This window comes from Taudactylus pleione, unplaced genomic scaffold (assembly GCF_031769625.1).
Source record: "Taudactylus pleione unplaced genomic scaffold, aTauple2 ptg000183l, whole genome shotgun sequence".
In the NCBI taxonomy this organism is placed as follows: Eukaryota; Metazoa; Chordata; class Amphibia; order Anura; family Myobatrachidae; genus Taudactylus; species Taudactylus pleione.
Genome location: NW_028284585.1, coordinates 8,437,649 through 8,455,007, shown reverse-complemented (window position 1 = coordinate 8,455,007; position 17,359 = coordinate 8,437,649). Strand labels below are relative to the sequence as shown.

Here is a 17,359-nt window from a genome sequence, read left to right as displayed (position 1 = left end):
GTAAAAAAAGGACCTTTTTCTTTTTTTTGTTTTACCTAACTGTGTGTGCGCTCCAAGGAGTTTCAAATGCATAAAAGAATGGCTGGCAGGGGAAATAAAGTGAATTCTGGCATAATCAATGTCAAATATTTCCACATATATAACAGTGTTTCCTAGTTTGATCACTTCTGAGATGTGCACAAGTATTTAAGGCACAGAGCATTTGTTTTAAAATGTCAGTTTCCCATAATCTGACCCCAAAGAGCACTGTTTGTTTCTATCCACTTTCTCTAGTTATGGCTCAGTCCATTTTATCAGCTTTCTAGTACATGTGCAATGTGAAATACATAGAATGTAAATGTTGGCTTCTATTCATTTATTTAGCAGTATCCTCTGGCAAATCTCCAGGCTAATATACATAACAAAAGCTAAAGCATAGAAAAAGATATTTTATGTCTCTAGAGAGGTCACTAAACAGGTCTGGCAATCTGTCACTGGACAGTTACCAATTTTACCTACGCCAGACGCGTACTTATTAGTATACATGGTGATAAGACTTAAGTCAGGCATATATTATGCAATTATTGGCCCAATCCACAGTTTATCGACGGATCTAATTGCATAGTGTTTGCCCTGTTCCTTCACAGGGGAGGAGCAGGGATATGTAGTTATCATGTACCATACACTTTGACATATCTACCCTGTGACAAATCACCATAGATTTGATCAGGTGCAGCCAGTACATCTTTCTACTCACTCTTTTTGCAGATGATCCTGAATACCGTTTGAACAAATATTGGAATGGGTACAGTATATTAAGTTTGATTTAGCTTACATGAAGGGAAGGAAGACCATATACCTCCACCCCCATATGTTATTTGCTTGCATTAACCACATGATGCTGTAGTAAATCAGTCGTACGGTGTTCCAATAAGTACTTCATGGAAAATATACATATATTCACCCATATACAAAGTTGTGTGCATCTCGGGATATGACTACATCTGCATGTATGATTGGTTTACCATTACTCCTAATCATCATCTTTGAGCATTTGCAACAGACCTATACTATGGGCACAATATATGCCCCCAAATAGGTGTAATTTTGCTTACGTTCAGGCCCGCATTTGCATTGCAACCCATTTCCATCTCTTCAGTCATAAGTGTGAAAGCAATTACAAAGCGTACAACTCTCTTTTCCCCGTATAGAGAAGGGGGAGCGGGAACAAATTACAAAGGTCGCTGTAGGTTTCCTGGGAATGAAGGTGAGGCGTAAATACACACCCCTGTGACGTTGAAATTAAGCCTGCACCACTGAGGGGGTATAACCACACCCCCTCCAGTGACCACACCCCCAATCACTGAAGTATCTGTGGTCCTAATTGCATGCACCCATTTTCAAAGCCTGTGCTAGAGCAAATTAACACAATAATTACTCTCCTCAAACAGGCATATGTTTAACTCTGCATCAACCCTAATATGTATCATTTTTTAGCCACTGATATGCCATATTAATATATTTCGATCTTTTGTCCACTAAATGCCTGACATTTTTCTGGCCACTAGAAAAATTTAGTCTAGAAGATTTTTTTATTATTATTATTTTGCAATTTTAAGAGATTCATTCTAGGTCCTTGCCTAAGTCATAAGTCATTAAATTCAAGAAATATTTCAGTCTATTTTTAATCCTATATTCACTTTTGTACATTTTCATTCTTTTAGGCACGGCCAGCATCTGGTTCTGCTGCTGTCTGGTGTTGGAAATGCTTTTAAAGTGAGTACGGCAATGCAGAAAGCAGAAATACATCTATTTGCAATGATTACAGATAACAAAAAAAATTCATATGGAATCATGTTTAGTAAACAAATCAGTGCATTGGTACCGACACCTCAACCTGGCATTATCACACTGTGACTGTCATAAGAAAGACTGATTTGTAATCGCTCATGAATTACCAGTTCCCTAAAACTGGAATCTGCCATCTTTAGGAATAAGTGTTGCTTAGAGGGAGGTAATTCAAAGGGACATTAGCGCTGTGTGCTGCTCCTTCATGAGGTGAAACAGTGATCATCCACATTCAGTTTTCACACCTCCTTCCCACTGGCAAAGAACAGTCATGAGATGTATTCAGGTCACACATATTTAGAAATGGCAAGTCTCATATACAAGTCATACAGCAGTCAATGCTGCTAAGTACATGGAAAATAGGTATTACAAATATTAATCCCTAGCGCTTGTAAAGGCTGAAACACATTGTAGAGTGTTAATTGTTAATTTCCTTTAACATTAATGTGGGTCTGTGGGTAATTCATTAACTGGAAACTTTATCCCCTCAAAAACAGGTTAATTATGTTCAAAAAATGTGTAGTGTCTGCTGTGTCGTGTTTCATGCTGTAGAACAGCAATCTTTAGCTCTTATATTACTAATTGGACAAAATACACAATTCCTAATTAAGAAAAACATTACTTTAGGGAGTTATTTAAGTGTAGTGTAAGATTAAATATATTTTTTAGTTGTATATATATTATAGTTAGTATCAAGGTTTTTTTTCTGTTTGTATCAGCAGCATAGAATGGTCACAACTATGCAAATGCCACACTTCCAATATATGTGCTATATTATACCCCTTTTACACCGGACCTAAAACCCGGGATTTTGAAGGGTTAACCCGGGCAGCTCCCTGGTGTAAAAGGGGAGAGAGTTGGATCGCCGGGTCGAGTGACCCGGCAATCCAACCCAGGTAACTAGCAGGGTTTAACACGGGTGTAGCCCGTGAAACCCTGCTGTGAGAACAGCGCACTCCGGGTCACGATGACCTGGAGTGCGCTGCTAGCCGGCCGATTGGTCCGGCTTCAGTGGCGCGTGGAGATGATGTCATCTCCAAGCGACAACTTTCACTCCGCAAAAGCCAGGTCTATGCAGACCCGACTGCGGTGTGAGCGGCGCTGACTCGGGAATATCCCGAGTCGGCGCTGGCAAAATTCCGGGTCTGATCCGGATAGGAACTTTGGCCCTCATTCAGAGCCGCTCGTTAGCGGCAGTACGCTCGTTCCGAGCGATGTTTGCACATCTGCGCATGCGTACGCTTTTTAGTACGCATGCGCGAACCAGTCAGTGCGGCCGAAAATCCTTTGTACGCTATATAGCGAGTGCCTGCTATTTTGAGTGACAGAATGAGGCGTATGTGGGTGGTAACAGGGGAAGGTGCTTGAAAATGGGGAGTGGAGATCCGAACGCAGGCGTGCTTAAAGGTCAAAACGGGCGTTTTATGGGTGTGTATATTTAAAACAGCAGCGTCATTGACCACGTCACTGGGTTATTTTATAGCCAGAACTGCACGCAAATTTGTGGTAGCAAACACCAACCACAAGAATAGCGAGCAGTTCATACGCTGGTCGATGTACTCGATTAATCTAATAAATAGCGGACATGACGTAGGATGCGAGCGGCCAGGGGGCGTTTTTAAGAAATAAACGAGCGTATGTTTTGCTCGCTCGTTCAGACTTAGAGGTGTGAACAGACTGCAATGTGCGTACGGATCATTTGAATAGCCACCCCTTGTTTTTAAACGAACGACCGCAAATAGCGTACGGCTCTGAATGAGGGCCTTTGTTCCAACTCCGGGTCAGACCCGGAATTTAAGTGGAAAAGGGGTATTAGATGCAAACCGCCTCTTGATAAATAAACCCCCTAATGTGCATACATCTTTTCAATGGATAACAAGCAGGGAGGGACATTTATTTTTACGGTTTAGTAATGACTGTCAGTGGCAAATGCAGGATTTTGAAAGGTGGGTTTCCAAATCCTTGGTTACCGAACCAATGAAAAAAAAACATTTTATGATTTTGTGTTGCTGTATATACTAGATGTTGCCTACTTTTACCTGATGGAAGCCCTAGTTCTGTGCCTATACAAGGCATATCTTATATTTTAAGTACATGGCCTACAACCTACATGGTAAGTTGTTTACACTTCCTGTATAAGTTACCTGATTTTCTGTTGTGTTTGGAGGGTGGAGCCACGCGGTAATTGGCATTGCTATTTAAGTCGGCTCAAGGTAAGTGTGCGGTATGGACTTATCTTGATTCTACAATGCTGTCTTGTCTTGTCCTGCTATAGACCGAAGTGTCGACTATATTGGTGTGATAGCCGTGAGTAAATAAATATTGCTATTTTTGCATTTTGTGGTGAGTGTCCATCTCTTTATACATATATATATATATATATATATATACACACATACATATATATATAGGCAGCAGTGGCAGCGGCACTCCCCAGTAGAAATATTAGACTGTTGCAAAGAACCTAGTTTACTTCTTCTAAACTAGGTTCTTTGCAACCAGTCTAATATTTTCTACTGGGGAGTGCCGCTGCCACTGCTGCCTATTTCGTTATTTTTTGCGGAGGGCACCCACTAATAGAGGAGAGGAGGAGTGCCAAGCTGTCGCTGTATGTATGTATGTATATATATATATATATATATATGATGTAGATAGCTATAGATTGATATATAGAAATAGCTTACACAGGATTTAGGGCCACTACAGTAAAATATACAAATCAGCCTATGACTGGGTACACACACACTGACTGACTGACATAGACACACACATCTCTATCACTAAAAAACATGAATGCAGCCGGCAAATAAATACAGCCAGCATGATTTATTAAAGATTCTCCCAGTAATGCCCCTTATACAGTGCCCCCAGTAGTGGTCCCTTTATGCAGTGCCCCCAGTAGTGCCCCTTATACCATGTCCACATTAGTGCCAGTGCCCCTTATGTAGTGCCCCATATAAAGTGCCCTCCTATGTAGTACCCCCTGTAGTGGTCCCTCTATGTAGTGCCCCTAGTAGTGCACCATAGACAGTGCCCTTATTAGTGCCCCTTATACAGTGCCCCCAGTAGTGGTGCCCCTATGCAGTGCCCCTAATACAGTGCCCCCAGTAGTGTCTCTTATACAGTGCCCCCAGCAGTGCCAGTGCCCCTTATGCAGTGGTCCCCCTATGCAGTACCTCCAGTAGTGCCCCTTATACAGTGCCCACAGTAGTGCCCTTATACAGTGCCCTCAGTAGTGCCTCTTATACAGTGCCCCCATTAGTGCCAGTGCCCCCAGTAGTGGTCCCCCTATGCAGTGCCCCATATACAGTGCCCCCCTATGTAGTGCCCCCAGTAGTGGTCTACCCTATGCAGTGCCCCTCTAACATATATATAAGAGACACATGATATGCACATACAATATACTTGCCTGAATCCCCGCTCCTGCGAACCCGCCACCGTCCACTCCTCTGTCCACCCGCTCGGCAATATGAGAGAGGCGTCATGACGTCTCTCCCATCACCCACTGCAGGAGCCGGAAGGCGGAGCTCATGAGTGAGCTCCAGGTCGGCTTCCTCTGTGGATGCAGGTGCCAGTGAGAGTCTGTCTGACTCTCATTGGCTGCCAAAACAAACACACCGCCGGCGGGTAGTATGAGTGTACTACCCGGCGGCGGTGTGCTTGTTACTGTGTAGTGTGGACATTTACTGATAGGCGGGCATGGGGGGTTTCTGGGTACTCAAACCCACCCCTGCATGCGCGTATGACTGTAGTGCTGCCAATTTTTGGAGTGGGTAATGAAGTTTCCAATGGGGGATTCAGTGAAGTAATATGGCCAGTCATCAGATAGACCAGCCACTAGAGTGAGTGTGGTCAACCCACTAAATAAAATTATTATTTTTTTGTTTGGTACTTGTTAATTATACAGATGCCACTGCAGCTCCTCCATTTCAACCACTTTTAAATCCCACTGCTATCAGGTTTAAATTAATGAATAATTCATCACATTAGCCAGGCAAATGAAGATTTGAAATCAGCTACTCCTGTTGAAGTAGCAGCACAGCACTGTCAAGCTGTAGTAGTGTCTGTATAATTTCTAAGTACCAAAAAATAAAAAAGACACCTTATTAGTTTAAATAAATTAATAAAAACACCTTATATTAATTTTAATCCTAAAAAAATAAAAAAACTATAATAATAGTAATATATAAAATACCGTACATGTGCTACTTTGATCACAAGACAGTGAATATAATCTGTATTTTCTTATTCTCTCTCTTTTCTGTCTTTTCTCTTCTGATGGCTACAGTGAAGCTATTAAAGCGTTGCAGGGAGACCAGCCTAGGGCAGAATGGAGGCAGTGTGGTGTAGCAGCAGGTGATGTTAGGCAGAAGAGAGGAGAAATATGTTGGCAGGGCCAGCAGCTACAGGTGGTGTCTGGTGGTGTGTCTAGCAGCAGTGAGGTTGAGTGTAGCAGGTAGGTTATCTGGCAGCAGGGAGGGAGAGTATGGCAGGTGGGGTGTCAAGCATCATCTAGGGCAATTGTTGCAGGTGGGGTATCTGGCAGCAGAGATGGTGTGTGGTAGGTGGGGTGTTTTGGAGGGTGAGTGTAAATATATACTGACAGTCAGGATGCTGACAGTCACAATACCGACAATGGCATCCCACCTGTCAGAATACTGAGAGATTGCGGAGGTAAGTATTAGAGGTAGGGGGAGGGTTAGGGTTAGACTGCGGGATGGGAGGGTTAGGCTGCGGGAGTGGTGGGTTAGGGTTATAACACTTACTGAAATCTGTCGGGATTCTCACTGTCGGGGTCCCATACCCAACCTCCATACGGAGCACCGGGAAGAGCCATTGCTTATTTATATATATATTTGTATGCAGTCCTGATTCTTCCCAGCTTTTTTTATTAACATATTTACGTCACTGAAACTGCCCACGCACTTTCCTTTATTACCTAACTTATGGACTTGCTTGTATTCCTTCACTGGCTGCTGGTTCCTCTCAGCTGCATGCTGCTTTCTTCTGGCTCCATGCTGCAGGCTCCTCTTGGCTCCATGTTGCAGGCTCCTCTTGGCTCCATGCTGCAGGCTCCTCTTGGCTCCATGCTGCAGACTCCTTTCGGCTCGGCTTCATACTGCAGTCTCCTCTCAGCTCCATGTTGCAGGCTTCTCTTGGCTCCATGCTGCAGGCTCCTCTTGGCTCCATGTTGCAGGCTCCTCTTGGCTCCATGCTGCAGGCTCCTCGGCTCTATGCTGCAGACTCCTTTCTGCTCGGCTCTATGCTGCAGACTCCTTTCTGCTCGGCTCCATGTTGCAAGCTTCTCTTGGCTCTATGCTGTAGGCTCCTCTCAACTCCATGCTGCAGGCTCCACTCAGCTCTATTCTGCAGTCTCCTCTTGACTCCACCTCGATTGCTCTCTCTCTCTCCCTCTCTGCAATTTTCCACTCTGTGGTGCACCGTGGGTAAGATGGGCAACCGTGGAATTGTTTACGCAGTGGGTATTCTAAGTAAAGCAAAAGAAGCTACCGCACTGGTTCAAATCGATAAACCCCTCAAAATTTTAAAGCAAAAAATTAACTATATGTGACATAGCAAAAAGGGGTGTGCTACCAACTACCAAAGGTTATGCAACAGAAAAATGAAATAGCGGTAGTATAATGGTGCACAAATCGATTAATGTAAAATTAAAATATAACCTTTATTGAGTATTCATTAAGAGAAAATTCACCTCCGGGAATAGGTTGGCAAAGTATTTTAAAAAATTGAAATAAACAAAAGAAAATAAAAAAATTATTTAAAATAATGCGTCAGGGGTCTTATCATACCAACAAGAAGAAACTCCTAATATTATCTTGGATATTAGTCACTCTTATATTTTCTTATGATAAGATGATCATTAAGAAATATGTCTCTATTATGTCTAATCTGTTAATTGCAGTGTGTAATTCAATTAGAATAAAACAAATGATTAGGCAGAAATCTATATTGTTCTACATCATATGAGGCACCTGACTGTCACGTTCGTGACTGACATGTACAGTATATGTACAGATCTAGAGGTGCATGTTAGAACTTATATAAATAGGAATATGCAGACTGTATAGTCATCCCTTGTTGGTTTAATTAATCTTGGAGCTGTGCAGGATATTCTTATGCCCTTATCTTCATAAACACAATAACATTTAAATGGATTATTGTATAGTGATCATTCTACTTGAACCAATTACTTTTATCTCAGACCAGTTATACATATGTTGTATTAATATATAATCAGATTGTGTGATTAATGGTGTAGGTCTAGTCACTTCTGAAATATAGCATATATGTCAACAATAGCTATAATTGGTGACAAATTGTAAAGAAACAACATCAGGAATAATCCCTGAGTTTAGTCCTCACACTACTTACACACACTTATAGATTAATCATATGATGGTATATAGTTCAAATGTATAATTACCAGTATAAAAACTGGTCACTCAGAGATATAGAATAGATGCAAGGTGTAGCTGTAATAAGTAATATGAGTTTGGAGAACAGACCCCTAGGGGTAAATTTACTAAAGTGAGAGTTTTTAGAAGTAAGTTTTAGAAGTGATGTTGCCCATAGCAACCAATCAGATTCTACTTAACATTTAACTAGAAGATAATAGCTAGAATCTGATTGGTTGCTATGGGCAACATCACTTCTAAAACTCACTTCTAAAAACTCTCACTTTAGTAAATTTACCCCTTAGTGTAGATAGGATAGACAGCTGATTATCAGTCAATTGTATATAATACATGCACATGCCCTTATGGATTAGTTTAAGCAAAAATCTAAACACATTAGAGACTAAGTAATTACTGCTGTTTTGGTGATTCTTTGAGGAGACATGGAAAACATGCACTGTTTGGGGTCCTGAGGACCGAAGCCCTGATTCAGAGCCGGACGCTATTTGCGCTCGCTCGTCCAGAAAAAGGGGCTGGCTATTTAAATTGACCGTTCGCTCTTTGCGGTCTGTTGACGCCTCTATGTCTGAACGAGCGAACAAAACATGCGGACGTTTTTTTTGTAAAAAATGCCCCCTGGCCGCTCGCATCATACGTCATCTCCGCTATTTATTAGATTAATCGAGTACATTGAAAGGCGTCTGAACTGCTCGCAGTGCTTGTGGTTGGATTTTCCTACCGCAATCATGCGAACAGTTCAGGCTAAGAAACAACCAAGTGACGTGGTCGATGACGCTGCTTTGTTAATTATGCACACCCTTAAAACGCCCATTTTGACCTTTTGGCATGCCTGCGTTCAGATCTCCACTCCCCGTTTTCAAGCACCTTCCCCTGTTACCACCCACAAACGCCTCATCGTGTCACTCAAATTAGCAGGCATTCGCTATTTTGCAAGCACACGATTTTCGGCCGCACTGACTGGTTCGCGCATGCGTACTAAAACCCATACGCATTCGCAGATGTGCGAACAGCGCTCGGAGCGAACGAGCGGCAGCTTACGAGCGGCTCTGAATCAGGCCCCGAGTTTGAGAACCAGTGATCTAGGATATACAGTAATCCTACCCAGCAATTGTTTTCACAAATTGAGTATATAAAATATATATCCACTTGCCCTATATATAACTAATAAGGAAAACGGAGGTGCTCCCAAGAGCAAAAATATGCAGCAACAAAAAGCAGTGCTCTAGAGTACGGACACACTCCTAATGTATCTACCTATACTAGGTTAAAAAATTACTTTTAATAAACCAACACCTAGCACTATATGGGCATGAAACACAAAAAACCCCAGAAAGATAATCAGCATGGGTGATTAGTAATATATCCTCATGTATGAATCATAAGAAAATATAAAATGAAAAGAAAACACACAAAGAATAAAACAACAGAATGTATTGTCAGAACAGCTACATACCTCCCAACATGACCCTCTCCAGGAGGGACACAATGCTCTGGTCCTGGACTTCCCTGGTGATTTATGATTGGTGGAGGCTCCAGGGGTGGGGTTGCAGCACAGTCCAAAATTCAAATAGGGAGTCACACCAACTGCCAGTGAGTCCCAGCCAGTGATGTTTGGCAGTGTGTGAAATGACAGTTGGTGTGGCTCCCCTATTTGTCTTTTGAACTGTGCTGCAGCCCCGCCTCTTACCAGGGAAGTCCAGGACAAGCGCATCGTGTCCCTCCTGGAGAGGGTCATGTTGGGAGGTATGCAGCTATAAGGATGTAAAATGTGCATGTGAATAAGGTGGGTGAGAAAAGTGTATGTGATCACCTCTTCAAAAAAGGGTGATTTGTGTAAGGCGAAATATATGAAAGATAAAGATGATTACAAACATATAATACCTCTTTCCCACATAGCCTAAATTTTTGCCGGTGCACGCAAACCGTCCCGGGCCTGGGCTATGTTTGAAAGGGGCTGACCCGGGTTGGAGTCCTGAGTCCGGAACCCTGCTCGGTAGGGTCGCCTCTAGTCTGAATAACTTGGGTCATGCCAAAAAGGCTCAGATTGGCTGGCTCAGTGGCACTTGGAGATGACATCATCTCCAAGCATCCACTGCTGCCTGACAGAAGTCCTGGGTCACTGCAAGATCTGGGTCCGTTGTGAAGGGCGACAACCCGGGAATAACCCAGGTTGTCACCCATGTGTAAAAGGGCTTGCCCGGCTTCAACCCGTGTTTGGCGTCCCGGTCCAAGCCGGGTTGAATACGGGAATTTATATCTAAAAAGGGTATAAGTGTTTCCACTAACCAAACGAATGCTTGAACTATAATATGTGCATACAGTAAATGAGGATAAATAGCAGTCAGTATCTGGGGAATAATATATCACACTGGCATGATAGCATCAATGCAGTATACAACATACATCATGAACGCAGGATTCTGTTTATACAACAGTAAAGTAATATTAGTAATCACAGTCTGAAAAACTGAATAGACATGCCACTTGAATTTGTAAACAGTAACAGAGTTAGGTCACATGTGTTCCCTGTATGTTAAATTCATTAGCATTTTCATCAGCATATGGACGTTGTGGGAGAGATTTAGATTTGGGATGGATGTGTCCAAAACTGACATCTAAATTGTAGAGTAATAATAAAGCTGTGCAGTATTTGTGGGGTACATGTAAAAGCAGCCAATATTTACCCCACATGGAAAAAAAATTATGTATTTACACCCCTTGCATTGCAATATGGTTTGTTCAGGTTCACAGTTGAAAGAGATATCTCACTCTATTCCCAACTCTGAATCAGGCCCTTAGTCACCTGTAATTCCCACAGACACTATCTGGATAACCAATATAACATATGCTTGGTGCTAGTTGTTGCTTTTTATTATTGACCATTACAAGTTATTTTCTTACCTGGTATAGGTAGATACATTAGGAGTGTGCCCCTTCTCCAGAGCACTGTTGCTTCTTTCTTTTTGACGCTACATAAAGTAGTCCAGTCATTTAAAAAAAATCAAAAAAAATCCTTCAATTGATGATATCCTGATTTGCAAACTTGTTTATTCATTTTCTTTCCCCCTAGGGGCTTGTTCAAGGTGTTGAAAAACAGTGCTAATGAAAAATGTGGATAAAACCATCCCTTGAACAGTGCATTAGAAAATGTTTATTAGCGTGTCAAGATTTCCCTGCAGAATAGTGTTCTATAGCATGTGCTCTATGAGTGTCTGCTTAAACCTAAAGCCCCGTACACACTAGGCGATGTGTGTATGGAGCGATGTCAGATGCGGCGGGCCTGGCGGGGGTGCATGTACAGACGACTGGGGATATCGTTACTGACCCGCGGGAGAGCGCATCTTTCGTCGGTAAGTGCATACACACTGGATTATTTGAACGATATATTGTTCAAAGATATCGTTATCGTTCATATTGTTCAAATTAATCGTCCAGTGTGTACGGGGCTTAAATTGTAATTAATTGGGCATTGCTTCATAGACACATAGAAATTGACAACATAAAAAAGCATTTTTATTTTGTGGTCATTTTTTAAATATATATTTAATAGATTGACAATACATGCTAAATGTTTCTAATTAATGACCATTTGTACTGTATACAAGACCTTAACAGTTGAAAACAATATTTTAATTGACTAGTTTCATTTTAGTAAGTAAAGGTTACTGTGATCTGCAGCAATGTAAAACAATTACAGTAGTCTTAGGTGCTGCCAATTTCTGTTTTAGTGAACAGGGAAACACAAAAGTTAAATAATAGAATCTCTTAAGTACTATATTTTCCTGCTAAAGTGATACATGTCAACTGCAATCTCACATGTAGATAGGTTAGGCACAGTTATGTGTTTACTAAAATGCATAACAGGAAAATAATAACTTGCAAGTCATCTTATTAATTACATTTAAAATTAATTTAAAAATAAAAATGTGTGAAGAATTCACTTTAAAACAATAAAACTAATTTAACCACTTGCCTGGTATGATCACATAATTTGCGACCACGCCAGGCTGTGCGCTTCCTGATATGGTCGTGGCCCCTCTGAATCCCTGCCCCAGTGTCTGCCTTGCTGCTGATCACTCAGAGGAGCAGCCGCCAGGAAAATGCAGAGTTGCGAATTCACTATCGTCCGATCATCGATTGTCCAGTATATCTAAGACTGATCTATTAAAAAGCAATATTAATGTTATGGGTCTAAAAAAAAAGATGATTTTTTTATTTTTATTTTTTTTTTAAATAAAATTGTGTTGGATAAGTTATAAATAGATATTCTTGACCTAATTCTTTCATTAAAAAAATATGACAATTTCTGAGCGTTTTTTGGGGAAAAAAAAGAGCTGTTTAAGTAGTTTCCAGCTCTGAGGGGTTAAGATTGAACAGGGGAGTTCCACAGTAGAAGAATCTCAGAAAACAAAGTAGCAGGGAAGGTGATATTGTTGCTATGTTCACTAATTTCTCAAGGTCATCATTTTAATTGCATTGATAACATTACTCAAAGTAATTTTCATTATCACATTCTGTCATATGACTACTGCTGGCACTTGCCGTATTACATATCAGCTCTTTATTCTCATTTTGTTTGCTTGCGAGGATAGTAAATTTCTTTGATCATTTATGCTGCTGTCTGCACCATATATCTTGCTAATAGTGGACCATTTATTAGAATAACGCCACAAATTCCTCAAATCCCTTGTAAATTGGTTTCACAAATTTTCTTCAATCAAATTTTTCAAAAAGCTACCTGAATTTCTAGCCCAATACACATTTAGATTTTCTTCCATAGCGCCAAGGACCTGTTTTAAGTATCTGAACTCCCCATTACTCCCCCCCCAGGACACATCACGTTTTGAATAATGAAGTAATTTATTCTGCATAATATATTATAGGATATGTAATGGAGCTTGTCTCAAACTAAAGTATTCCTTTAATATATGGCAATAATGTTTCCCATTGCCCAGAAGAATATTAATACTTCATTTTTTGATTAGACAGAAGGGTTAGGGCAAATATCTGATCAATATGCATTGCAGATGCTGACAAACATCCAACGCTAAGCATTAGTGTAGATGTGATTGTTTAATGCTGGCAGTAAGATGAATTCAGCTTCTAGCATGCAGTCAAGCAATCACAGGCAGAAATTGAGCTGGCATCTGTTTGCTTTAAAAAATAATAATCAGAGTTGCTGAAATATCACTTAAAATGTCACACTGGTTAACAAAAGCTATCATAGAGATTGATTGGTAGAGAAATAAGCACAATAAGTCTTATACTGGCACTTTGTACTTAGAAATTTGTAGGTGACAAGTGCAAGGAGCAATGCTCACAATGGTTCAAGCCTTCCTGCAGTATATATTTGAACTGTTACACTTTCTATCTTCTCTCAAGATCTAAAGTGAAAAATAAGAATGGCTTGAATATCTTCTGTAAGTACAACACAGTATTAAACTAGGTGCTGGGAGGTAGTGATCTCTCTGTACACCACCAAAATCAGCTGCAAATGGGTAGCCAACCCAAAATTAAAAAAACAAAAAAAATATAAGCAGCGCTATAGTGGCGTAAATTAATCACAAATATATCATATATTCTATTAATCAACCTATAATCATAAGCATCCTGTACAAAAACTTATTTGCAAACATACAGTGTACATACAAATTACATCAACCAATATGTATAGCAATCTGGACCTCATTCAGAGCCGGTCGCACAGAGCGTGCGGTCGGTCTGAATGAGGGGAGGACGTCTTGAATTTTCAAGACGTCCTCCTTTGCGGTGGTAAGGCTGTGGGTTAACACCCACAGCCTTACGACCTCCTAAGGTGATGGTCGAGATGGTCAAGACCATCTCGACCATCGGGGCTTACGAAGAGACCCTAGGGTAGGGTCTCCCTTGTCGTAAGCCCCGGAGAGCTTTCGGCTCTGTCTGAGCCGGAAGCTCTCCACTGACATCACTAGTGATGTCAGTGGGGCCGCCCCCAAACGGTAGGCGTTCCCATGGGAACGCCCCCGTTTGGGCTGCCACCCCCCCGGCCCGCCTTCCAAACGGGGCGAGCTGTCAATCAACATCGACAGCTCGCCCCCTTTGGATCGAGACCCGCTACGACCGGCGCTATCGGTCGTAGCGGGTCTCACACATGTGCACGACGGCGCCGTCGTGCGCATGCTCTGTGGGGGGCCATCGACCCGGTCCGAGCGCATCGGCGCTAACGACCGGGTCTGAATGACCCCCTCTGTGTGCTAATATATATAAAAAATCTATGCATAGTTAGCTAAATGATTTTTTTAAGTTCAGTCCAGAGCAATGTGAGAAAAAAACCAGAAAGCAGTCTTTGCTAGTAAATATGTAAGCAAAATGATTGATAGAGCCGGCTTGCGACCTGCCGTGTGCTCCAAAACAGTCATACACCGCCGGTATCCAACCACTGTGGTGTAATAAACGGATGGAGGGTATTTATGAAGTTTTTCAGCCTCTTTAATCAATTTCTGCATGATGTATGCTTTGTTCCTTTTTATGATATGTTCAGTGCAGGAGATATCTGTGATATCTCTTTTGCTCTTGTCAAAATCACCTCATGACGCTATCCCTGCACAATGTATAGGGATGTTGCAATTGTGCAGTTTATTAAGCTCCAAACGCCAAAAGATTTTGCAGCTTGTGTCTGATAGCATTAGAAAGCACTTTCCAATGGAAAAGCCTATTGTAGTGTGAAGAGGGATCTCATCAGGTCCCTCCAACTATAGTGTGAAGGCTCAGGAACCCAGCCAAGACAGAACCCGGCAGGGTAAATTTTGTAGATGTGGTCAATTGCCTAAGTACAGTATTTTTCATGCGCTCAGGACAGCTGCTTATCTGTCTACATAGATAATTGTACACAGATATGCAACTGACTACATTGATAAATAGCTCTAAGAAAAACAATCCTATTTGTCACAATATGCTGCAACAAGGAATGTTATTATTCGGGCCCCCCAATGCCACCAATGATAAGTCGGCCCCTGGATATACTGCATGTCCAATTTACAGTAGCCAATCGCATACAGTAAGTGATGAAATTAGATAGAGCCAAATGCTTAGGGCAGTGCTTCCCAAACTATGCGCCGCGGCACTCTGGGGCTCTGTCGCCAGGGTGCCGCAGCCGGAGGGAAGCTGCTGTCATCTCAGCAGGCCTAGCCAAAACGTTGATCGCGATCTACCGGTAGCAATTCCTTGTGATCCTTGCAATAATATAAATGCTGCAGGAGGTGTATAACACCTCCTGCTGTATTTGCGATCCCAGCACTGCGCTGTAGATCGCAGGCTGGGATCACTATCGCGACCATCGGTGGTCGATGGTCGCGATGGTGGACGGTGCTGGACAGCCAACCAGCTAAGTAAGCCTCAGCTTAATCAGGCTGGCCAGCTTGCGAGCCTTGCAGACTGCGACTGTCACACAGTCCCTGGGCTGGCCACTCCCAGAAAAAGGGACAGACATGCCCCTTTTCCGGGAACGCCATCCGCCCCGCCCCTTAAATGCCTCTGTCTGTCAATCAGGCAGAGGCATTCAAGGGCTTGCGTGCGTCTTAGCAGGTCCCTTTCTGCACACTCGCAGAATGGGTCCTGTGCACACGCAGATTCCCGATAATCGGGAATCTGCGTTCGGCAGTGTAGTCCCTTTATCTCTAAGATGTAGTGCATATTCGGGTTGGCCATTGACCATCAATGTTTTAGCAACTGCTAATGGTCAGAGGCCGAATGTGAGTGTTTTCACCATCAATATCCAGCCACTGATGGCATGATATCGATGTCTTTGCCTGATGGTGAAACACAAATGTGTTTTGCGCATGTGCAGTCGCTGACTGCTCATGTGCAAAACACAAATCACTGATGGATTACCATCGATAGTTTCTGTCCAATGGTTTAAAACCATCCGCCATCGATGGTGGAGCTGTTGATGGTCACCAGTAGTGCATCTCAGACTCCTCAATAAAGTTTACCTGAAGGCTGACCCCTGTGTAGAATAACACAATTATGGTTGGCTGTATAAACTGTCACTCAAAACACAGTCAATCAGGACATATACAGCTTTTTTCTACAGCTGGACTTCCTTAAATAGTAAAATAACAAACTCTTAACCCTTGCTGACTATTCCAGGAGAAGTCCCTTTATAAGAAGTGTCTGCACACAAGACAACACAATACACTCCCACCTGATATATTTTTTTTACTTGTATGCAAGGTTAATCCAGGTGCATTCTGTTTAAATATAATATATGCATATTGCAATGCTCTGGCAGGCTGATGAATAAAAACAAGCTGTTGAGAATAACACAAATCATGACATTTGCATATTTTTGTACGGTATTATATTATTGTATTTTACCTTACAAATTGTTCTTTGCCACAACCTGTATGATGCATTCCACTCAGGAATGAAGAAATTCATCAAAATCCCCTGTGTATACTCTACATACCCTCTGTGGCAGTCAAGGACAAACACTGAGAAAGCTACCTTATACAATAACACAAATATGCATGAAGCTACTTTTTAAATCCAATAGGCATAAAAACTTTTTAACAGAGCTCATAGTTTCACTAGATGTTACCAGGCAACAATAGGAAATCCTTCCACTCGCTCTGATTTAGATCCAATTGTATGCATGAATTAGTCATTTTTGCCCTGAAAAGCAGAAAGTGAAGTAGAAAATGAACACGCAAGAGTCACGCGTTTCCCTTCCACGCCAACCTCTCTTCTTAACATCTATTTTTTATGTCAAAGATTTTATGCAGTGATGAGGTTTATATTGAAAGCGTGGTGACATATTGCAGCCATCACGAGAGTCTTCTTTAATATTAAAATATGAATAAACTTTCATTTGAAACTGTCTTCATCCTTCAATACATAAGGGCCACCAAACCTCAGGATTGATTGCAGTGTTAAAGGATTAGATCAGTGGAATTAGATTTCCCTATCAGAGGCATTGAATTCATCCCAAGTGTCTCATTGATATTATGGCTTCAGGAAGAGAAGCAGGCGTCCTGCTCTGAATGACTTCAAGCAATCAATGTCACTTTCCTTTATGTGACTTTTTGCAGGTGTGTATTCTATTTTAGACTGAAAAA

At 41.7% G+C, this 17,359-nt stretch overlaps 1 protein-coding gene across 1 annotated transcript in view; it reads left to right on the top strand.

Moving 5' to 3' along the window:
* The window catches only part of LOC148519768 (UPF0462 protein C4orf33 homolog), a 96,032-nt gene that overhangs the window by 14,830 nt on the left and 63,843 nt on the right, over window positions 1–17,359 (top strand). Inside the window, exon 5 of the mRNA XM_088476091.1 lies at window positions 1,704–1,755. Within this exon, the coding sequence (XP_088332217.1) occupies window positions 1,704–1,755 (52 nt within the window). The remainder of the gene's footprint in view (window positions 1–1,703; window positions 1,756–17,359) is intronic.